Genomic DNA, 21488 nt, shown 5'->3' with positions numbered 1-21488 from the left:
CTACGACCGAGCCGAGCCGGCGCCGGCGGTCAGCAGGCGCTTGAGCGGCCCGAGCTCATTCACGACGTCCAGCCCCGTCGAGCGCGCCCAGACCAGCGCGCGGAGCGCCTGTTCCCGTAGGCTGCGCTGTAGCGGATGCATCGGATGCGTGTACGGCGAGGCGGGGCGCGTCGCAAACAGCCAGTGCAGATGGTCCGTGACACTCAGCATGATCTGATTCGGCAGGTAGCGCGCGCGCTCGTACGGCTGCAGCGCCTGGTGCGTGCCGATATCCATGCCATGCAGCGAGGCATCCTGCAGGGCCTCGCACAGCGCACGCACGTCCTGCAGGCCCATGTTCAGGCCCTGGCCGGCGAGGGGATGCGTCGAGTGCGCCGCGTCGCCGACGAGCACGGTGCGGCCCTGTCCGCCCCCGCGCGCGGCGCCGCCCGGCGTCAGGGACAGCGCCGTGAGCGCCGCCGTGAGCGCCGTGGAGAGCGGGCCTGGGTGCTGCAGACGGCTGCCGATGTAGCATCCCGCATGCTTGAGCTGCAGCGGGAAACTCGCGACGCCACGCGCATCGACGGCGTCGCCCCAGGGCGGCACCGCGCCGGTAAAGGCGCTGGGCGCCGCGCCGCTCTGCTCATACGACGCCATGACGTCCAGGACGCGCCGCTCCAAGGCCTCGGGCGCCGTCGTGCTCACGCCATACAGGATCGGCTCGAGGAGCGCCCATGGCAGACGGAACGCCGCGGATATCAGCGTCGCCAGCACACTCGACGTGCCGTCGCAATGCACGCGCGCCGCTCGATGCATCGCGACGATCGGATCACACAACTCGGGCGGCAGCGCCCACACAATCGTGCCGGCTGTCGGCGAGAGCGGGAGGCACGCCAGGGTGCCCGTCGGCATGAACCGCTGCCACGCCATCGTGTCGACCACAGGCTCCGCGCTGCGCGTGTGCAGACCCGTGCGCAGCGTCGCCACGAGGCCCTTGCATCCATACGACCATCCATAGCTCTCAATACCCGCAAACGTCCGCACCGGCGAGCGCGCGCCATCCGCGCCCACCAGCAGGCGCGTGCGCACCACATGCTCGCCCGCCTCGTCCTGAAAGGTGATGCGCGGCCAGTCGTCCGGCGTATCAGCCTCGATGCGCGCGACTCGCGCGGCGTCTTGGATCGTGAGGCGCAGGCGGCTGCGCGGCAAGCGGTCCTGCACGTAGCGGTACAGCGCCTGCTGCAAATTCGACAGCTCAACCATCGTCGAAAGCGTTGTTTCGTTCGAAAACTCGGCGGCCGCATCCGTCAAGCCGTCCCACACGCGGATCCGATCGACGGCGCGCATACGGCTCGCATCCAGGTACGCCTCCGCACCGATCGTGCGCAGCCAGCCGAGATTCTCCGCCGTCATACTAATCACCCGGTTCTCCCAGGGAATGCCGTCGTGCCGGTCCGTTGCCGCTCGCGTGCGCTCCCGCATCCGATCCATCCATCCGCCGTAGCCGTGCACCTGGTTCGCATCGATCATCGTGACGTGCATCGGCGCCATGCGCTGACTCGACACCAGTCCCGCCAGCATCGCCATGCCCACGACGCCCGCACCAATCACGACCACATCGCTCTGTCGCGCCGCCGTGTGCACGCACCGGCGACGTAGCAGGCCCGTCACCTTCAACCTCAGCATATGGTGGCTGACAAAGAAAATGCGACGCGCGGCCCCTGTCTTGGTATGCCGCCACCGTCGCTGCAGGGGACCACCGAGGCGCTCCCCGTGCATATTCGCACGGCGAGCGCGAGCGCAGCCGATGATACGCGCGTGCTGGTGCGAGCTGATGCCCTCAAACGGAGCGGGATCCCGACCGGTGCGCATGTGCTCCTCCGTTCGACACACGCCCCCACGCCGCTGTGGGCCGGCACGGTGTGGCCCGATTTTGATGCGCAGGCGCCAGGCGTGTCTGTGTCCAGCCTCTCGGCAGATCCCCTGGGCCGAGACGTGATCGTGGCGTGCGTGCGGGATGCACCGACCGTGCCGCGTCTGACGGTCGCCTTGGATACGGCCCCGACGCCCCTGCTGCACGCCTTGCTGATGCACACGCTCGTGGATATGGGGGCCGTCGCCCTCGATAGAGCGTGGCGTATCACGCTGCTCGGGCATGTGTATGAGGCGCGACCGCTGCGCCCGTCCAACGCGACGAGCGACGTGGTCCTCGTGACGCGAGACACGCACTTGACCCTCGAGGAAACGGCGCAAGCGGCGCCGCTCGTCGATGCCTCGGCGTACCACGCCCTCGGCGGTCTCGACACACAGATCGCCGCGATACGCACGCTCATCGAGCTGCCCCTCACGCAGCCGCAGCTCTTTGCGCAGTACGGCCTCACTCCGCCGCGTGGTGTGCTGCTGTACGGCCCACCCGGCACAGGCAAAACGTCGCTGGCACGGACCGTCGCCGCCTCGCTGCACGCGCACGTACTCACGATAAATGGCCCTGAACTCTCCTCCGTGTACCACGGCGAGACCGAGTCCAAGCTGCGCGCCGTCTTTGAAAGTGCCGCGTCGCATGCACGCAGCATCATTATTATGGACGAAATTGACGCATTGGCACCGAGACGCGATGGCGATGCATCTCTGCATGCTGAGGGAGCAGGCGAAGTCGAACGACGCGTCGTCGCGACGCTGCTGACACTCCTAGACGGCATAGAGTCGCATCATGTCGTGGTGATCGCCGCTACGAATCGGCCCAATGCCGTCGATCCTGCGCTCCGTCGGCCTGGTCGCCTCGATCGCGACATTGAGATCGGGGTACCAGACTCGCTCGCTCGGCACGCGATTCTCCAAGTGATGCTCAAGCATGTGCCGCACTCGTTGTCCGAGCAGGATCTGAACGACTTGGCCACGCGGACGCACGGCTACGTCGGGGCCGACTTGGCCGCGCTGGTTCGCGAGGCAGGTATGGCCACGATAGCGCGCCGCCTACACGCGCCTTTGGCAGACTCGCTCGCGTCGCTTTCGCTCACGCACAGCCCCGACAAGGTGTGCATGTCCGACTTTAGCGCGGCGCAGAACATCGTACGGCCCTCCGCCATGCGCGAAGTGTTCGTCGAAACGCCCAAGGTGACATGGGATCATATTGCCGATGACGACGACGCGAGCATCAAGCGGCAGGTCCAAGAGTGTGTCGAGTGGCCCCTGAAGCATGCCGCCTCGTTCGCCCGGCTCGGGATAGATCCACCCCGCGGTGCCTTGCTGTATGGGCCGCCTGGATGCAGCAAAACACTCACCGCCAAGGCACTCGCGCGCGAAAGTGGGCTCAACTTCCTTGCCGTGCGTGGCCCAGAGCTGGTGAGCAAGTACGTGGGCGAATCGGAGCGGGCGATCCGCGACGTGTTTCGACGCGCTCGCACGGCAGCCCCGTCAATTGTCTTTTTCGATGAACTCGATGCTATATCAGGCGTGCGCGGTATGGACCAGAGTGCAGGCTCAAGTGACCGCATGGTCGCGAGCCTGCTCACCGAAATGGACGGCATCGATGCCGAGAGCCACGTCGTGGTCGTGGCGGCCACGAATCGGCCCGAATGCATTGACCCGGCTCTACTCCGCCCTGGCCGCATCGATCGTCTCTTGTACGTGGGCATGCCCAACGCCACCGTCCGCGAACGTATCTTAACGATGCGCACGAAACGCATGGCCCTGGATGAGGACGTCGATCTGCGCGTAGTCGCCGAGCTGGCCATGGGGTGCTCAGGCGCCGAAGTCGTCGCGATCTGTCAAGAAGCCGGCCTGTGCGCGCTAAAAGAAGATCTCTCGTGCACCCGCATCTCTCATAGGCACTTCGACAAGGCGGCACGTGCGATGCAACGTCGCATCACGCCGTCGATGCTGGCGCACTACGAGCAGTGGCGCCAGAAAATGACCCTGTAGTCTTATACCTCCACCCACGCCATGCTGGAGGCGCATCTGCTGCCGCGCCGACGCGGCGTAGAGGCAGCGAACGCGTCACAGCTGGCTTTTCCACAGCTGCTACAGTCGTTGGATCCGCAATCTTTCAATCCTATCACGCAGCACCCGTTCATTGAGGACGAGCCCGTCCCGCCCACATCCCTGCAGGACGAGGTGATCCAGGTGCCGGAACATTTGCTGCCTGCCACGGAAGACTTGCATCACGACACGCTGCCGGTAGAGCAGCATCCATCGTATCCTTTGGGCAATGCCTACTGGATCCATCATGCCCCGCATACGCTTCAGCCTTCCGGATCTTCACAGCCGAAGCTCGATCCGCGTATTTGTTCACACATGTCGATGCGCATGCTGGCAAGCTCGCAAAAAGAAGCGCTATGCTCTGTCGCTACCGGGTCTATACATGCTAAATCTGCACTCGAGTCCCATGACGAAGAGCCAGGGCCTTTGCCGTACAGCGTCGATGCAGACGGCCATGTTGCGCTCGCGCCCCACCTGCAATGGCGAGCACAAATGCAAACCACGTCGGCTGCCCCCACATGGCCATTTCAGCGCGTTGGTCCAGGGCCATGTGAGCGATCGTATGCATCCCTCTTCCGCGTGCCTGAAGAGCTGTCTCCGGACGTGAGTGTGTGGGCTGACCTCGCGCTGGAGGAGCTGGTGCCCCGCACCCGCCCAGACACGTACACATTCCCATCGTCCTTGGTGCATCCATATACCCAGCCAGATTCGGGCGATCGAAAACGCCAGCGCCCTTCCGGTATACCACCATCACTGGGCATCAAGACCCAGGTGCACGACGACGAATGGTTCGCTGACGACGACCCACTGCACGACGCTGCTGAACTCGATGCAGATCTACTGGATGATACGAGCTTTGAAAAAGAACTCGAAGACTGGGTCACAGAAGATATGGCGATAGATCCACGCACCGCACCCAGTCGTCGCGTCTCCTCTGTCTGGATGCGGGAAGAACATGAATTCCGACGCGCTATTCTCTCCGTCTTTGAGCAGCGCGGCACACTCCGAAAGCGCCCCGCATCCATGTCGCCCATGCCTCCCACTTCCTCTCGGAAACGCCGCTCACTCGTGCCCCAGATGGCCGAGACCGCTCCTATCGCGACTCATACCTCCACGCCCCCACCGTGGATTTGGGGCCAAAGTCGCTCACTGCGCGATTCGGCTTCGTGACGCATAAAGCCCCAATAGCTTGCGTAGGCCCCCCAGCAAACCACGCCATTCGTGTCACATGCTTTCGTAAGCGTCTGACACGCCCTGCGTATAAAGCCCTCTACGCTGGCGTTCGAAATGGTCGACACACCCACTCCTACCCTCTTTTTCAGCATGGAACGCCCTACCAACATTGGTATCAAGGCCATCGAGGTGTATTTTCCCAAGCGCTGCATCTCAGAGGATGAACTTGAGGATTTTGATGGCGTATCCAAGGGCAAGTACACCATCGGCTTCGGTCAGCAATACATGGCCTTCACAGACGACCGCGAAGACATTAACTCGTTTGCGCTGACGACCGTGTCCAACCTGCTTGAAAAATACCATATCGACCCAAAGTCGATTGGTCGTATTGATGTCGGCACAGAGACCATCATTGACAAGTCCAAGTCGGTCAAAACAGTGCTGATGGACCTGTTTGAAAAACACGGCAACACCGACATTGAAGGTATTGATTCCAAGAACGCGTGCTACGGTGGCACGGCCGCACTTTTTAATGCAGTGAACTGGATGGAGAGCAGCAGCTGGGATGGTCGCGACGCGCTTGTGTTTGCTGGTGACATTGCCATCTATGCCGAGGGCAGTGCGCGCCCAGTCGGCGGTGCAGGCTCCGTGGCCATGCTCATCGGACCCGATGCGCCTCTCGTGTTGGAACCGATTCACGGCTCGCACATGTCAAACATGTGGGACTTCTACAAGCCCGACCTTTCGTCGGAGTACCCCCAGGTCGATGGACCACAGACGCTTTATGCCTACCTGGGCTCCATTGATAAGGCCTACGATGCCTTCCGCCTCAAATACGCCAAGATGGCTGAGAAGAAAGGCCTACCCACCTTTGAGAAAAAGTCGTCGGATGAACGCACTGCCTTCACGATGGACCAAGTTGACTTTGCTATTTTGCACAGTCCCTACGCTAAACTCGTGCAAAAAGGCTTTGCGCGTCTTTTCTTCAACGACTATTTGGTGGACGCAGCCAGCGAAAAGTATGCCTCCATCCCACAGGAGTTCAAAGAAGTGGACCGCCATCAGAGCATCATGAACAAGGACTTGGAAAAAACATTCATGGCATGGAGCAAGTCGGCCATGGCATCCAAGCTCGAGCCAGGTATGACGACGGTGCGCCGCTGCGGTAATATGTATTCGGGGTCCCTATACGGCGGCCTCGCCTCGCTCGTCTCTAACGTGCCTGACACAGATCTCCAGGGCAAGCGCGTACTCATGTACTCGTTTGGCTCAGGCTGCGCCGCGTCCATTTTCACAATCCGCGTGGCTGGATCCACGGAGAATATTCGCCAGACGCTGAATCTGGAAGCGCGTCTCCAGAACATGCAGATTGTCTCCCCATCTGCTTACGTGGATGCGCTGCAGACACGCGAAAAGACGCACAATGCTGTCAGTTATGAGCCGAAAGGCAGCCTCGAGGATATCTGGCCCCACTCATACTACCTCAAGAATGTGGATGAAAAGTTCCGTCGTTTCTATGAAAAAAGGTCCATCTAGGCACATACCATACACGTCGTAGGCCCCTGCTTTTTCTATACCTGAGGCGGCGCGTCGCAGAGCACGTGATCCGAAAAAAGTGGGTCCAACCGGCCCTGATGCGCCTGTCTTGGGTGCTCCTCCATGCCGCGTGAAGGATCCACGGGCGCATCAGCGCCTAGTACAGCCTCAAAGGGGTCTTTTGATGCTGAACTCGATGCCATGTTTTCAGCACCGCCCCCTGCCCAGAAGCCCCTCCTCCATGAGCACGACGATCATGCCGAACATGGTGAGGAAGACCATGTGGACGAGGACGACGACGACGACGACGAAGAGGGAGAAGACGAATCCATCGATGACGACAAACAAGAAAAAAGTGAAACATTGAATCAAGATGCAAACGACGAGGACAATGCATCGTCTCAGGAAGACGGTGATTGGGACGAAGAAAAGACAGCAGAGATGGTGTTGAGTGGCGCATTGGACAAGAAGCGCAAAAAGAAGCCCACACTCGAAGACGAAAATGACACAGAAGAAGCACGGAACAAGCGCACTATATTCTTGGGTAACGTGCCCATATCTGCTATGACGAGTCGTGCTGTCCGCAAAGAGCTGCAACGACACATTGTGCGTGTTTCGCCCTACCCATCGTGCACAGAAGTTGTATCACTCCGTTTTCGAAGCGTTTCTTTCCGTGTCCCGACGTCTGACATGTCTGGCGTGTCCCCTGGCTCGGCTGTGGGAGATAAGCGGCGTGAACGAGCACGTAAATTCCGTGAGCTGAAAGGCATCTCTGAAAAAGAGGCACCCCCACCCCTTACATCAGAGCAGAAACGCAAAATCGCGTATATTAATCTGGACCTGAATGAGCGCGCAGATAGCGTGAATGCATATGTGCGCTTGGGAGATCCCTCTCTGGTACATAAACACAAGCAAGCATCGAATGCACTGGAGGAGAAACTCACTGGTCCCATCCTGACGACGCTTCTTGCTCGTGCGCTGGATAATACCCTATTTCATGAACGACACTTGCGGGCGGATGTGGTACAATCCTTGGACATGCACGAGATCGTCGACGCTGAACTTGACAAGGTGATGCTCCCTGACGGCACTCCCCTGAGTCACCGGAGCGCTAGTACGATTGATCCCAAACGCACGATTTTCGTGGGAAATCTGGACTTTGAGGCACATGAAGAGGAAGTGCGTGGACTGTTCGAAAAGCTCATGTGCGAGGAACGTGGACCACCGCCCGAAGTCACTTCTCATGCTGTTCGACTTGATGGCACTCCCGTTCACACGGAGCCATTGCCTGGTGAATGGGTTCAGAGTGTGCGTATTGTGCGCGATAAAGCAACGCAGCTTGGAAAGGGCTTTGCGTACGTAAAGTTCGTTGATCCGCTGTGCGTGGATGAAATGGTGGCTTTAGCTGAAGCTGAGGAAGCTTTTGTGGCTGCTGGACGGCCTCAGATCTCGCGACAAGGGGAAGTCCAAAGTGCTAAAAAAATCAACCTCCAAGAAGGCCAAGAGTTCCGTCGACGCATCAAGCTCCATAAGCGAGCGTTGCGTGTGTCGCGATGCAAGGCCACGACCGGTGATGAGCGCAAGCGGCGGCGGCCCGTGTCGGACGCACCGAAGACACCCAACAAGCGGTCCATACCGGAAAGCCTGGCTCGCTCCCGATCGAGCGGAGCTCCTACTCCGAATGGCTCGTCTCCCACGCTGGCGCGGCCCGGTAGAGCCAAAGCAGCGTACTTGGCCACATTGTCCAAGGAGCAACGCGATCTGGCCAAGAAATCAGATCCCGAGCGCCAGGCTCGACGTCTGCAAAAGAAGCATGAAAAGAAGCAAGCGCACAAACTGACGTCGAAGGTGGGCCAAGGTCGTGAACGCGTAAAGCTTCCACAGCGTGGCGCGGCCAAAAAAATGACGAGGGCTAAAGGCAAAGCAGCGTGAGTGGATGTGGCTATGTCATTTCCAGCAGACGGTCAATCGAGGTCTCTACATGATAGCCACATTCTTCCAGCACGAGTTGCAGGACCGACGAATCAGCTTGTGGGAAGATCGACTGCAGTGTTTGTATGGCCACAGAGACGTCAACTGATACCTCTTCTTCGTCTTGGTGTTCCTCGCCTGCCACTAACGACTGGTCTTCTTCAGCGTAGCGTATAGCGGCCACATGATGCGACGGCGAATCGCGCAAGTCGTCATCCTCATCTTCACCAAAACGAGGTACAAGCCCACTGCGCCAGCGCGGCACGGCATCCGTTCGGGTATGCGGTGTGGATACAGACGCAGGCGAATCTGGCAGCATAGGACTCGACACAGGACCACGTAGTGGCGCATTTGGTGCCTCGCCACGCGCAGGCTTCGAGTTGGGTATGGTCGAGGGAGCCGGCGTTTCTGGCTGAGAGGCAACTCGCGTAGATGGCATAGGTTGCATTTCAGAACCAATCATGTCAGGACGTTCTGTAAAGAGGCGATTCAGACCATGACGCGCTGCTTCGCCGGTGCGCTGGATAAAGGCACGAGTGTCGTCGGCCAACGATACGGCGGCCATGGAGGCTGTGACTGAGAAGGGCCGCGATGTTGACTCACTTTTCTCGGCTGCTTCCTCCTCCATACGGGCTGCCTCGCGCTGAATACGCTCATCGAGCTCAAGTTGTGTAGTGTGGGAGAGTGTCGTGTGATCCATCTGCTCAATAAAGGCAATAGCACCGGCAAGACTCGACAAATAATATTCTGACTCGCTTGACCGGCGTGGTGGACTGCGAAAGCGCTGAATGTACTCCCAATTCGAAATCAAGTTGGGTGGATTTGCACGCAGTACCACCAAAATCAACAATGGCATGAAAGCATCGGCACTCTCATCAGAGCCAAGGTGTCGAATCAGTCCAAAGATTACTTTACAGCAGTTGAGAATACAAATCATTTTATCACGAGGCGCTTTGTAGTGGTTGACCTTGTTGAGCTCCTGCGCCGCAAAAATGTAGAACCGCTCCGAGTGCTGGCCTTTTTTGACGTCCAATTGTTCTTCACGCACCCAAGCAAACAAGCGAATGCGTTCTGATAAGACACGGTCACGTTCTAAATCGTCAGTCTGTACCGTCCAACGACCCTCCATCGCAATGGCAGGCGGAAAAGTATAGGTATACAGGCGATTCATCACGAGTTTTTCCATGGCTTCAGTTGCTTGATCAAACTCTCTCGGTGGCAGCTCTGCAAATACAGTCGCTTCAAGCATACGCGCAGCAATAAAGTCGAGAAAGTCGAAAATCAGTTTCGCCTGTTCATCTGGCTTGTAAGGGCGCCTCGTGAAGCCGCGGAAAAAACTCCTAACGTACTCGTTGACAGGCACAGCGCTCTTATGCTTCATTTGCTCGAGAAACCGATTAAAGTCAAAAGGCTTCTCAGTAGGTACCTGAGCTCGCTTTGATGTATAAGTATTACTTTCCTCAGGTGGCACGGGATCGATAGATCTCTCCTTACCCTTGTCATTGGCACGGGCCGTAGGAGTTGTTTCTTGTGAACTCGTGTCTTCTCTAGGTTCAGGCTTATTGGGAGTGGTATCATTCAACTGTCCAGGATGATCTGCTCCCACGACAGACTCAGAGACTTTCTGTTCATTAGCGACCTGCTCATTCTCAACAGGCTCACTTTGGAGATCTTGTTCTCGCTCCATGCGCTAATGGTACTGTTGGTATAAGGGCACGAGCCTTGGGATGCCTCCACTTCCTAAATTGGGCCTATTGATGTTTGGCGGACCCTGAATTGCCCAGACGCCACTATGGCCAGTAGAGAGACGCAGGAACTGAACGACAAGGTACGCTCTAAGTATGAAAAAATCGACAAGATCGGTGAAGGTACCTTTGCCTCCGTATTTCTGGCACGGGATGCGGAAACTGGCGCCAAAGTAGCTATCAAAAAGCTCAAAGTGGCTGCTGCTGGGACGCGTGACGGCATTGATATTACGGCTATGCGCGAGTTCAAATTCCTCAAAGAACTTCAGCACCCTAATATTGTGGCCTTGCTGGATGTATTTTCATCAGGAGCATCCACACAATCCATTAATCTTGTGCTTGAATACCTCAACACAGATCTAGAAGCTATAATCAAGGACCGCTCTCTACTGTTTCGAGAGAGCGATATCAAAAGCTGGATGAATATGCTTTGTCGGGGTATCGAATACTGCCACAGGAATTGGTGCCTTCATCGCGATTTAAAGCCTGGTAACTTGCTCGTATCGCCTAGCGGTGAGCTCAAAATTGCTGACTTTGGTTTGGCAAGAGAATGCGGCGATCCTGGTGCTCGGATGACGTCACAGGTCGTGACACGTTGGTATCGTGCTCCTGAGCTCTTGTTGGGCAGTCGAGCGTATTCAGCTGCTGTTGACATGTGGGCTGTGGGATGCATTTTTGCTGAACTCATGCTTCGTACACCGTACCTACCAGGCGAATCCGATGCCGCTCAGCTTACCACTATTTTCCGTGCTCTTGGTACGCCCACGAGTGCTGATTGGCCTCAGCACCAGTCCCTTCCCCTCTACCGACCGTTTGAGCAATTTCCCAAGCAAAACCTATCTCTCTTATTTACCGCTGCGTCGCCCGAATCGCTTGACTTTTTGAGCCAATGCCTGCGCTATGATCCACTTCGTCGGCTTCGCTCCTCCGAGGCGCTGCAGCACGACTACTTCCGTACAGGTGTTTTGCCTACATCACCTGTTAACCTGCCCAGGCCCGCATCGTCTATACCAACTGCCACTGAAGCCAAGGAGGAAACTCTTCCTGTACCCCAAGACGCACCAACAACAGGCACCACCGCCGGCCAAAAGCGAACACTGACCGAAGAAGAGATTGCCAAGCGTCGTCGCCTTGCACACCTAGTGGCATTTTCATAAGGAGAGAAGCATCGTGAGCCATGCTACATACATCCTCCTATATCTTAGATCTTCTTGCTCTTCACAAGCTCTGTGTACATTAGCCATCATCCATCGTGAATAAAACGTACGTTCAATCTCAGCCACAGCACCGTCGAGGATCTGCTTTTGAGTCTTGTCGTCGCGCAGCGTCTGTGTAACCTTCTCAATAACGGTTTCAGTCAGGAGACGCTGCTCAGCGTCACGCTCCTGGGCCTCGTAGCGCACCCAGCTGTCTAGCACCTGCTTCACCTCGGCGGCAAGCTGTGTCTTTTGCTTCAACTCAAAGGCCTCCTTCTCGGCCTGCACGGTCTCCTTGGCAAGATCGTAGAGACCCTTGGTCACATCGACAACGTCTTTCTTCTCGTTAACCGAGTCAATACGAGTCTGGATAGCCTGTGTGTGACCCGAACGAGCTTCGTTCAGGATGCCGGAAATCTTGGCGATCGTCGAGTCAGCCCAGTTGGTGTAGGGCTTGGCCACGCTACGTCCAAGAAGCGTGGCGAAAATCAGGAAGCCAGCAAGGATCACGGTCTCATCGTTGGCAACGTAGAGCTCATTCGATACGCCAAAGGCAGTGAGACCGGCACCGAGCGTCACCCACGTCGTCTTTGAGATGAGGCTGTTGCCTGGGAGCGAGTCAATGATGGACGTAGCCTTGGCCTCAGGCGTCGGCTCTGCGCGGTTAGCTCTGATTATGGTCGTGGAAACATACTGTCAGAGTAGAAGCGAGTACTGCATTCGTGGCGAAAGACGCGCCTGTGTTAGTATTACCATTCTCCATCAACCGCCATGGTACATACGGAGTGCTTGTCATCATCGAAGCGGGCATCACGGCCTGGCGCGGCACCGAAGCGGAGAGAACGCGGCGAGTCGCAGCTGCCATGTTAGGTGATCGCGACTTACCCTGCGCGCTGCGGGAAGCGATCCGAGAGGCCATCATGATGATTCTACGCAGCTGGTGGACAAAAGAGGCCCGAGTGGCTTTTCCGCCCACGGCGTGTACGGAGCAGGTCGGACCTGGCCCGCTGGCATGACGGCACGTGACACCACGTGGCAAGAAGGCGACGTCCGATCTGGGGTTGACTCCATCGACAAGGACTCGAGCTGTATGGCTCGAGAGCCGGCGTAGAGAACCAACATCCGAGGGATGTACGTATCCCTATTCTAACGTACAGGGCATACAACATATCATCCAAGCTATGGTCAAAAATCAATAAGTTTGCTTCATTTGCTCCCACTGCTGTTTCCTTACGGCAAATGGTCATCTTTGGACGGAATGCCAATCCTGGCACATTATACCTTGCGGGTTCGTTCTTGATGGACGAACTACCTGTTCGTCTAGCACACCGTGTCAAGGATTTGCAAGAGCTTCCGGACAATATGTCCGACATGCCTTCGATTATCAAAGTCAAAAATTGGTACGCGCAGTCGTTTGAGGAACTCGTGTCATTCCCTCAACCGCACTTGCCTGAGTCATTGCAGCAAAAGTTGTACAGGGCATCACTTCAAGATATGGACACCGATCAACTACCTGCGACACCGAACCCTAGTCTACAAGAAAATGCGTCACTAGACGATGGTCTGTCCAAGGCGCACCTCACAGTCAACAGCAAACGTGCCGAGAATATGAATACACGGCGACGCCCGATGCTCAGCTACGGGATCCAAGCACAAATGGACGACGTGGAATGGCCTTTGTCTTTGATTGAATTCAATAACAGTTTCACGCGGTGCCTGGAGCGTGTTAAACACCGACACGATGCAGTGGTCGTGACATTAGCCCAGGGCATTTTGGAATACAAGCGGGCGAAGGGCGGCGATGAAGATAAGGCAGGTATGCAAACGTTCCTCGACCGTTTCCATATGTCTCGTATTGGCATCCGCATGCTCATTGGGCAGCACATTGCGCTCGGTCGATCGTGTATGGCGCCCAAGAAGGGCGCTCTCAACTATTTAGCGACACAGGCTACCAAAGGTGCGATCAGTGACGTGAGCGGCACGGAGCCAGAGAAATTCGTGGGGATCATATGCACGAATACCAACGTGGGCGCGGTAGCTCACGAGGCGATCGAGAATGCCCGGTTTGTGTGTGAGGAACACTATGGCCTGTTTCGTGCACCGCCTGTGCAACTGGTGTGCCCTCCAAATCTCATGTTTATGTATATGCCCAGCCACCTAAACCACATGATATTTGAGCTCATGAAAAATTCGCTGCGTGCGGTGGTCGAGCGCTACGGCGTAGAGCGTGAGGATCACTATCCACCGATCAAGGTCATTGTTGTGGAAGGCAAAGAAGACATTACGATTAAAATCAGCGACGAAGGAGGTGGTATCCCCCGCAGCGAAGTCCCTTTAGTGTGGACGTACACGTATACCACGGCTCGGCCGGACGACTTGGACCCGGACTTCCAGACGTCCGACTTCCTTGCTCCTATGGCTGGCTTCGGCTACGGCCTTCCGCTCGCGCGTTTGTACGCCCGCTACTTTGGCGGCGACCTTAAGCTTATCTCGATGGAAGGCTACGGCACAGATGTCTACCTGCACTTGAATCGCCTCTCTAGCAGTAGCGAACCGCTCCCTTAGTGTATCATATGTATTATGCACGTACCACATGCGATATGGGTATGCCCATCGGCTGCTCGGCCGCAAATGGCGGTCGACCTGCAGCAGACGGCGGCGGTCCGAGCTGGGCTGGGAGTCCTCGCGACGGGGGCAGGGGTGGTGCGGCCGCTGGCGGTGCCCCTTCAAGATCTGCAGGATGCGATGACATTTCCATCGGCTCGACGTACATGCCCTCGTATGGCGCGGCCACCGGCGGCAAAGGCCGTGAATGCTCGACGTACGGCGGACCCGCCTCGGGCGGTCCATAGTATCCCATAGGCTCGCTGCCAGGTAAGCCGCCCGCGTACGATGGCGCAGCGTACATCTCATGCGGGGGCATGTCATCAGGTCGCAAGTACGTGGGTGGCGGCATGGGCACAGGACGAATGCCCATCTGCTCCATGTCCATCCACGCGTCGTACTCTTCTAGGCCGCGAACGTCCGGGAAGGCCACAAAGCTGCGTGGGTCTCGCAGTGAGGCACCATAGGGCAAGTACTGGTCAGGCCTTTGCCGTGTCCACCGCGAATAAGAAGGTGGTTTGTGCGCAAATTCAGCTTCGAATGGCTGATATCTGCGCATGGGTTGCGGCGCATCGAGCATGCGCTTTTCGCGCTCCAGCTTGCGTCGCTTGCGGTCCATCTCACCCATCATATCGCGTCGCAACGATGCTGCACGGTCGCGCCAGTTGACCCATGCAATCTTTTCCTCCGCCTGCGCCCGCCGTTCATGTTCACGAAGGCGGCACTGCAGCCACATACCCAGGTACCTGAGTCGCTTTTCCTTGCGCAGATCAATAAGGGTATGTAGCATTTGAATTTCTGGATGCGTGCCCTGATGGATCATGTTTGCCTCGCGTTCCAACTCCTCTATGCGTTCTGCATAAAGTCGCTGTCGCAGCATAACAAAGCCCAACTCGATGCGCGTCAGTTGCTCGAGCGCTTCTTGGCGATGATCGGAGGCCTCATCTTCGTTCTCAGCAGCCTCCGTAGCCTGCCCACCCGTCTCAGCAGACTCTTCTTCTGCCGGTGTCTCTTCTTTGGTCTGCACGTCTTCCACGGGACTGCCCTGTCGGCTCGTGCTTGCTGATGGCGGATTCGAGGCATCTGCATCGGGCTGCACGAGCAGACTCGGTGCACCACCCGTGGCTGCTGCACGACGCTTTCCTACAGCAGCCATGACGGCACGGTGCAGAGATGGCTCTTTACGTGCTCCTTTATTTGGTATGGGCTCTTCCTCGTCGTCCTCTTCTCCTTCGTCATCTGCTTCCATGTCTTCTGTTGCCTCGTCCTGCGAGGCTTCCGGCGTCAAAACGGATGATGAAGGAGCGATCGCGTCAACATCTTCATGTTTCTCACCCTCTGTCTCCGATGCCGCCAAGACAGCGAGACCATCTAAAGCGCTGTGTTGTGACTCCGCCTCATTACCGCCAGGCTTCAGGGTATGATCACCAACGTCTTCTGAGAGAGACGAATCTTCATCTTCTTTCACAGGTTCGTGTTCAATGGACTCAGGATTTGGCTTGGCTTGATCGGACTCGTCTGTCAAGTCACTCTCGTCGCCCAACTGGCCCGCTGGCTGCTCGGATGTTGCGGAGGGCTCCATATGAACCTCCTTCTGAGGCATTGATACATGATCTTCTACACTTTTTTGCACATTCATACCATCCTCTTCGTCCATGGAAAGAGGTTCTGTTTCCGCATCCGACGTCAAAGGTGACGTGGCTTGCTCGGTTGGCTCAGTGGGAGTGCGATGAATTTCAACTTCCTCCGTACCAGATGCAGACATGTCCATACAACCTATTCCGGGGCAACGCACTACAGGATACTAGCAGCGATAGCTCCTGTACTGCAATGGGTCTTTGGACAGGTACGATGTGAGTTGATCGTATGGAAACCCCAATCAGCCGCAAGCGCAAGGCACCAAAACGCACCCGACCATAACTTTTTATTTAGTCATGCTGAATACTTTTTGGGACGCATGACCCCAAGCCCTTCCATCCACCGGAATCAAGCGCTGCTCCTGGGATATGAGTTTGACAGACACACAGGTAGATGATGTCCTGTGGGCTGCCCGCACGGGCGATCTTGAAGTCTGGAATATTCTCAAGAAGGAGCTCGATGTGACTGCTGCGCTTGCTTCTTCAAATGATTCGGGCAACACGGCGTTGCATTATGCAGCGGCGAATGGTCATCTAGAGTTCGTGCGTCAAGTGCTTCCGCAAGCGAATCTGGAGATCTTGCTCATGCAAAATGAATCTGGGAATACACCGCTTCACTGGGCCGCCTTTAATGGTCATTTAAATGTGGCAGAGGCGCTAGTCGATCGTATCGAGGCCCTCGAGATGCAAGACGAAGTAACGGCCAAGCGTCTGCGTGCAGAAGAAGACCAGCGGGAACATCAACGCCATGCGGAAAAAAATCTAGAAGAAAAAGACGAGTCTGAGGATGCACGCAAAGCCGAGCTTGCGCACCATGATGAAATGCAGAGCGAGCGCGCACTATGGGATGTACGGAATAAGGCGGGCCGTGGTCCTATGTCAGAGGCACAAATGACTGATCGCGAGGAAGTCGTACAAATGCTTCTCTCTCACTTGTGTGACAATGCAAGGCCATCACCTCAGTCCACGGATGACCTGACCACGCGTACGGACAACCTCCATGTGTCGGAGGCGTAGAAGGCACGTAAGCTCATAGCCTCCACATCCACTTTGTTTGCGCAGGCCGTTGAGATTCGCCCCACATGTATAGCTCTCTCATTGGTGTGCGGCCCGCTCACTTTTCGTCACAACGATGAGCTGCTCGATGTGTGAAAAGAGTTTCATGGATGGGCGCAGAGGCTACTCGCTTTGGCAAAATGGGCTTATTGTTCTTGTGCTTCTCATAATGGCTTCTTTCACTGTGAATCCCATACATTTCCTCTCTGCGCACCTCCGGCAAACATTTTCTGCGCGTATTCCGCCACCTCATATCAAAGCGGCTCACCAACAGTGCCAATTCTCCAGGGCACCGGCGGGACCCCCGCCTCATTTCTCCGAGCGCACTCAAAATGACCGTTTCGCCCTCGGCACACGGGCCACAGTAATACGCAATGCGACTGTGTTCGACGGACATAACATGTTTGTTGGGAAGGATGTATTTGTCGATCAAGGCCTGATTGTCTCGCTGGAGTCAACTATGGCGCAAATCGCTGCACCATCTGATGCCGTCGAGGTAGAGGCATGGGGCCGATGGCTGACGCCAGGTATTATCGACATGCATACACACCTGGGTGTGCAGGGTATGCCAGATCTTCCCACACATTCTGATACCAATTCAAATTTGAGTCCTGTGCGTCCTATGGTTCGTAGTGTGGATGGATTGAATGAACATGACATCTCACTACGAACCACGCTTGCCGGTGGCGTCACGTCTGCCTTAGTCCTCCCTGGCTCGCTAAACAATATCGGTGGACATGCATATCCTATCAAACTTGGTGATTTGCACGGGCGTCCACCGTCATCACGTCTGATTGATCCCCCACGCGCCCTCACCATCCTAGGTGAGGCGGATCATGGACGCGATGGACTCTACTCAGCTGCTTCAGGCATGAGGCGTCCTGATGGAAGTACGTCATTCAGGCAGATAAAGATGGCATGCGGCGAGAATGCACTTCAGTATGGCTTGGTCAGACCTGATGAGGCATGGAATTTTCGCTCAACTTTTGAACGTGCAGCAAAGCTGCGCGAAAAACAAGACGATTTTTGCCAGCGTTTAGATGATGGCTTATTGAATAATGCGCCGCCTGAAGAGTCTCATTTTCCAAATGATCTCGAGCTAGATATACTGGTCGATGTACTGCGTGGCCGCACCAAGGTTCATACGCATTGTTACACCATGAACGATCTTGATGCCCTAGTGCGCCATGCTAACGAATTTGCTTTTTCCATTGCTGCTTTTCACCATGCTCATGAAACGTACCTTGTACCATCTACCCTGCATGCTGCACCGGGCAGGCCGCCGGCTGCAGCCATCTTTTCGACAAATGCCTATTACAAATATGAGTCCTACTTCGGCACGCCTTTTTTGGCGGAATTACTCCAATCCCACAATATCACGCCTATATTCAAAAGTGATCACCCTGTGACGGATTCGCGGCGTTTAGTTAACCAGGCCGCCCAGGCACATCACTTTGGACTGGATGAACTCGAGGCATTGAAGAGCGTCACATCACATCCTGCGCGTGTGTTGGGTCTGGATCATCGTATTGGGCGTATAGCACGTGGATATGATGCGGACTTAGTGCTATGGGACCGCCATCCGCTGCAACTAGGTGCGACGCCTGTGGCGGTGTACGTCGATGGCGTATCTCAACTTGGCAAAGCGTATGCTTCTGGTGGAGAAGCACTCAAGACAAGAGACGCGCCGCCGTCTGCTGACTACTCTCACGAGTTTCAGCGCGTGCGCAATGAAAGCGATGCCATTGCATCCGGACGTGCTCGTGCATTTCCTGAACCTATATTCGAAGCTTCCGCGGTGGTGCTCCGGAATGTTTCACGCGTGTTCCAGCGAGCCAACGATTCAATCCACGTTCTAAATCTTGTTTCAGACGGCACACTTGTGTATGCCAATGGGCGCGTTACATGTGTGGATGCCTATCACGTATGCCATGATCAGGTCCCGCCTCATGCATTAAGCGTCCACTTACACGGTGGCACTGTGTTGCCTGGCCTGACTTCGTACGGAAGTACCCTAGGCCTCTCCGATGTCCCAAGTGAATCAAGTGCCTCTAATGGCCAAGATCCCTCTTTGCTGACTCGTCATCTCTACTTGGATACGAAGCGCCTAGTGCCCCGTGCCGAAGACGGTCTTATATTCGGTGGCCATGCGCTGCGTCGTGCTCATGCCTCGGGAGTAACGACAGCCGTCAATGTGCCTGCCACAATCGGCATGTTTGGTGGCGTATCGACCCATTTCGATACTGGTGCTCGTACTGTGCTTGATGCACACAGCGTGCGTACGTCCGAAGTGGCTTTGCATGTGCGTCTAGCGTATCCCATCGACGATCATGAACCCTCTCTCGCGACGCAACTGGCTCTTCTTCGCTCTTTGCTACGCAATCCGCCACCTGGGAGTGTTGAGTGGCACCGCGTATCCCGTGGCGAATGGCCTTTGGTCGTCAAGACAAATGCCCAAGACACGGTAGCTAAGCTCATCCTTCTCAAGCGCGCTTTTCCTCAAGTGCATCTGATCATCGACTCAGCGGGAGCTCTACACGAGGTGGCGAAGGATTTGGCTGAGGCGCATATTCCCGTAATTGTCCCTGCCAAGGTGTGGGAGTATGGATGGGAGCAGCGTGGTCGTAAGGAAGGCCCGCCTTTGACAGCCGACACGGAGCTGGGCGTGCTACTCCGACACGGCGTAGAGGTGGGCGTCCGGGTACAGGAAGCATGGGAAGCTGCCAATCTGCTATGGGAGACGGCTTGGGCCGCTCAAGAAGCGCATGTATCCGATGCTACAACCATCTTAGCTCTCGTCACGACCAACCTAGAACGCATGCTTCATCTGCATGTTCCTTCGGATGTGGCTAATTTCGTGGCCTTTGATCGTGATCCATTCACATATGGCGCCAAGGTCGTAGCTATCGGCACTCCGCGCTCATGCGAGCTGTTCTCTGCTTCCTAATATGTGCAATACCATTTTTATTTTTCATACTCAACGCTCTATGAGCACGCTGAATAGTACACTGTGGGCCGTAAGGCCATCACAAGAACACAGATGCCACGAACACAAAGCTGCCATGGCGTATGCATAGGCTTTCTTGAACTGATCCATGCCATGCCACTCGGACATTCTTGTTTAAATCAAAGTGTCGTATGGCTGGGGCGCGAGCGTCACGGGCTTGTTCTGCGCCACCTGAATCGTGTGCGCCTCGCGGGGCTGGGCTGGCTGGCGCTTGAGGTTAACGTGCTCGCCCTTCTCCTTGGCAGCATGCTTAGCAGCAGCGTTCGCCTTTACACGGTTGACAAAGTTGTCACGGCACTTGGAGTGACGTACGTGGTCAACACGGATGCTCACACGCTTCTCAATCTTACGGTTGCCCACCGTCTTGTACACAATGACACCGACAGCGCGGGGGAACACACCGTAAACAACACCCGTACGGCCCTGGTAGTACTTGTGGTGCATACCCTTCTGCTCGCCCGAGTCAGCCACAATGTCCACAATATCACCAGCATGGTACGGACGAAGGAAACGGCTCAGCTGAACCTGTCCGTGCTTGCGGAACTTCTTGGCAAACATGTGCCGAGTACGCGCCCTGTAACCATAACTGTGAGGCATCTTGACGAGTTCGTGTTAGAAGGACAGTCTGCACGAATGTTTGCCTCGCTTGACCTACGTCCCTCGCTGCTGTAGGTCACCTGCCGCAAGGGTGCGAACGGCTTGAAACTACATTGGAATCACGTGATTATATTTTCGGCCGGGTGACCACAGTGGATGCCGCCGCAGGGAAGAAGACGAGTGGAAAGACCAGGCTCAAGTCGCGCTGTTTCTACTGTAACGCTTCACTAACATGCCGACCGCGACCCGCCACTGCAAGGGTGCTCCTCGCAACCACAGCAAGACGTACAAGGTTCCTCGTCGTCCCTTTGAGTCTCCTCGTCTGGATGCTGAGCTGAAGCTGGCTGGCGAGTACGGTCTCAAGAATAAGAAGGAGATCTGGCGCATCGCTCTGACGCTGTCCAAGATCCGTCGTGCTGCTCGTGAGCTTCTCAAGCTCGACGAGAAGGACCCTAAGCGTCTTTTCGAAGGTAACGCCATCATCCGTCGTCTCATTCGCATTGGTGTGCTGGACGAGTCGCGCATGAAGCTTGATTATGTGCTGGCCCTGCAGATCGAAGACTTTTTGGAGCGCCGTCTTCAAACGCAGGTGTACAAGAGCGGTCTCGCTCGCAGCATTCACCACGCTCGTGTGCTTATCACGCAGCGTCACATTCGCGTGGGCAAGCAGATCGTCACCTCGCCCTCGTTCATTGTTCGTCTCGAGTCTCAGAAGCACATTGACTTTGCTCTCAACTCGCCTTACGCTGGTGCGCGCCCTGGCCGTGTCAAGCGTAAGCGCATGGCTTCTGCCAATGCTGCTGCGGGTGGCGAAGAGGAGGGTGGCGAAGAGGAGGAATAAATGTACCATTCATCATTCCCTCCTCTTGAGGTTTTACCCTTTGATACTTTGTCGAGTGTCATCGTCGCTCATGACCCTATTCGGTTATAGTGTATGATTTGGACTTGAACGCAGTGTTCAGGTTCAGCCTACTTTTTGTTGCTAGTGTAGCGACAGATCAAAAAAGTC

General features: G+C 56.2%; 14 protein-coding genes across 14 annotated transcripts; 9 read left to right on the top strand and 5 right to left on the bottom strand.

Annotated features, from left to right (window-relative positions):
* On the bottom strand, window positions 1-1665 carry MRET_3437 (ubiquinone biosynthesis monooxygenase Coq6; the record flags this gene model as incomplete). Its single annotated transcript, XM_027630064.1, has 1 exon — window positions 1-1665. One exon carries the CDS (start codon window positions 1663-1665, stop codon window positions 1-3), a length of 1665 nt encoding a protein of 554 aa, XP_027486106.1.
* A 45-nt stretch (window positions 1666-1710) lies between these two features.
* On the top strand, window positions 1711-3900 carry MRET_3436 (AAA family ATPase; the record flags this gene model as incomplete). The annotated part of the gene is made up of 1 exon (XM_027630063.1): window positions 1711-3900. The coding sequence occupies one exon, from the start codon at window positions 1711-1713 to the stop codon at window positions 3898-3900; it is 2190 nt and encodes a 729-aa protein (XP_027486107.1).
* Window positions 3901-3921: 21 nt separating this feature from the next.
* Window positions 3922-5127, top strand: MRET_3435 (uncharacterized protein; the record flags this gene model as incomplete). Its single annotated transcript, XM_027630062.1, has 1 exon — window positions 3922-5127. One exon carries the CDS (start codon window positions 3922-3924, stop codon window positions 5125-5127), a length of 1206 nt encoding a protein of 401 aa, XP_027486104.1.
* Window positions 5128-5280: 153 nt separating this feature from the next.
* Window positions 5281-6666, top strand: MRET_3434 (hydroxymethylglutaryl-CoA synthase; the record flags this gene model as incomplete). Its single annotated transcript, XM_027630061.1, has 1 exon — window positions 5281-6666. The coding sequence occupies one exon, from the start codon at window positions 5281-5283 to the stop codon at window positions 6664-6666; it is 1386 nt and encodes a 461-aa protein (XP_027486105.1).
* Window positions 6667-6789: 123 nt separating this feature from the next.
* MRET_3433 (nucleolar protein 12) lies at window positions 6790-8598 on the top strand (the record flags this gene model as incomplete). The annotated part of the gene is made up of 1 exon (XM_027630060.1): window positions 6790-8598. One exon carries the CDS (start codon window positions 6790-6792, stop codon window positions 8596-8598), a length of 1809 nt encoding a protein of 602 aa, XP_027486109.1.
* A 10-nt stretch (window positions 8599-8608) lies between these two features.
* On the bottom strand, window positions 8609-10324 carry MRET_3432 (Rab5 GDP/GTP exchange factor; the record flags this gene model as incomplete). The annotated part of the gene is made up of 1 exon (XM_027630059.1): window positions 8609-10324. The coding sequence occupies one exon, from the start codon at window positions 10322-10324 to the stop codon at window positions 8609-8611; it is 1716 nt and encodes a 571-aa protein (XP_027486110.1).
* Window positions 10325-10429: 105 nt separating this feature from the next.
* On the top strand, window positions 10430-11539 carry MRET_3431 (cyclin-dependent kinase 7; the record flags this gene model as incomplete). Its single annotated transcript, XM_027630058.1, has 1 exon — window positions 10430-11539. One exon carries the CDS (start codon window positions 10430-10432, stop codon window positions 11537-11539), a length of 1110 nt encoding a protein of 369 aa, XP_027486108.1.
* Window positions 11540-11583: 44 nt separating this feature from the next.
* On the bottom strand, window positions 11584-12497 carry MRET_3430 (F-type H+-transporting ATPase subunit b; the record flags this gene model as incomplete). Its single annotated transcript, XM_027630057.1, has 5 exons — window positions 11584-11609; window positions 11650-12234; window positions 12273-12292; window positions 12361-12436; window positions 12464-12497. The coding sequence occupies 5 exons, from the start codon at window positions 12495-12497 to the stop codon at window positions 11584-11586; spliced, it is 741 nt and encodes a 246-aa protein (XP_027485790.1).
* Window positions 12498-12817: 320 nt separating this feature from the next.
* MRET_3429 (pyruvate dehydrogenase kinase 2/3/4) lies at window positions 12818-14143 on the top strand (the record flags this gene model as incomplete). Its single annotated transcript, XM_027630056.1, has 1 exon — window positions 12818-14143. The coding sequence occupies one exon, from the start codon at window positions 12818-12820 to the stop codon at window positions 14141-14143; it is 1326 nt and encodes a 441-aa protein (XP_027486142.1).
* A 13-nt stretch (window positions 14144-14156) lies between these two features.
* Window positions 14157-15953, bottom strand: MRET_3428 (Sds3-like protein; the record flags this gene model as incomplete). The annotated part of the gene is made up of 1 exon (XM_027630055.1): window positions 14157-15953. One exon carries the CDS (start codon window positions 15951-15953, stop codon window positions 14157-14159), a length of 1797 nt encoding a protein of 598 aa, XP_027485997.1.
* A 235-nt stretch (window positions 15954-16188) lies between these two features.
* Window positions 16189-16836, top strand: MRET_3427 (ankyrin repeat domain protein; the record flags this gene model as incomplete). The annotated part of the gene is made up of 1 exon (XM_027630054.1): window positions 16189-16836. One exon carries the CDS (start codon window positions 16189-16191, stop codon window positions 16834-16836), a length of 648 nt encoding a protein of 215 aa, XP_027486144.1.
* A 115-nt stretch (window positions 16837-16951) lies between these two features.
* Window positions 16952-19822, top strand: MRET_3426 (carbohydrate esterase family 9 protein; the record flags this gene model as incomplete). Its single annotated transcript, XM_027630053.1, has 1 exon — window positions 16952-19822. The coding sequence occupies one exon, from the start codon at window positions 16952-16954 to the stop codon at window positions 19820-19822; it is 2871 nt and encodes a 956-aa protein (XP_027486143.1).
* Window positions 19823-19996: 174 nt separating this feature from the next.
* On the bottom strand, window positions 19997-20479 carry MRET_3425 (large subunit ribosomal protein L21e; the record flags this gene model as incomplete). Its single annotated transcript, XM_027630052.1, has 1 exon — window positions 19997-20479. One exon carries the CDS (start codon window positions 20477-20479, stop codon window positions 19997-19999), a length of 483 nt encoding a protein of 160 aa, XP_027486145.1.
* A 232-nt stretch (window positions 20480-20711) lies between these two features.
* Window positions 20712-21320, top strand: MRET_3424 (small subunit ribosomal protein S9e; the record flags this gene model as incomplete). Its single annotated transcript, XM_027630051.1, has 1 exon — window positions 20712-21320. The coding sequence occupies one exon, from the start codon at window positions 20712-20714 to the stop codon at window positions 21318-21320; it is 609 nt and encodes a 202-aa protein (XP_027485948.1).
* Between the last annotated feature and the right edge of the window lie 168 nt (window positions 21321-21488).

Source organism: Malassezia restricta, chromosome VI (genome assembly GCF_003290485.1).
Source record: "Malassezia restricta chromosome VI, complete sequence".
In the NCBI taxonomy this organism is placed as follows: domain Eukaryota; kingdom Fungi; phylum Basidiomycota; class Malasseziomycetes; order Malasseziales; family Malasseziaceae; genus Malassezia; species Malassezia restricta.
This window is presented reverse-complemented; position numbering and strand designations above follow the sequence as displayed.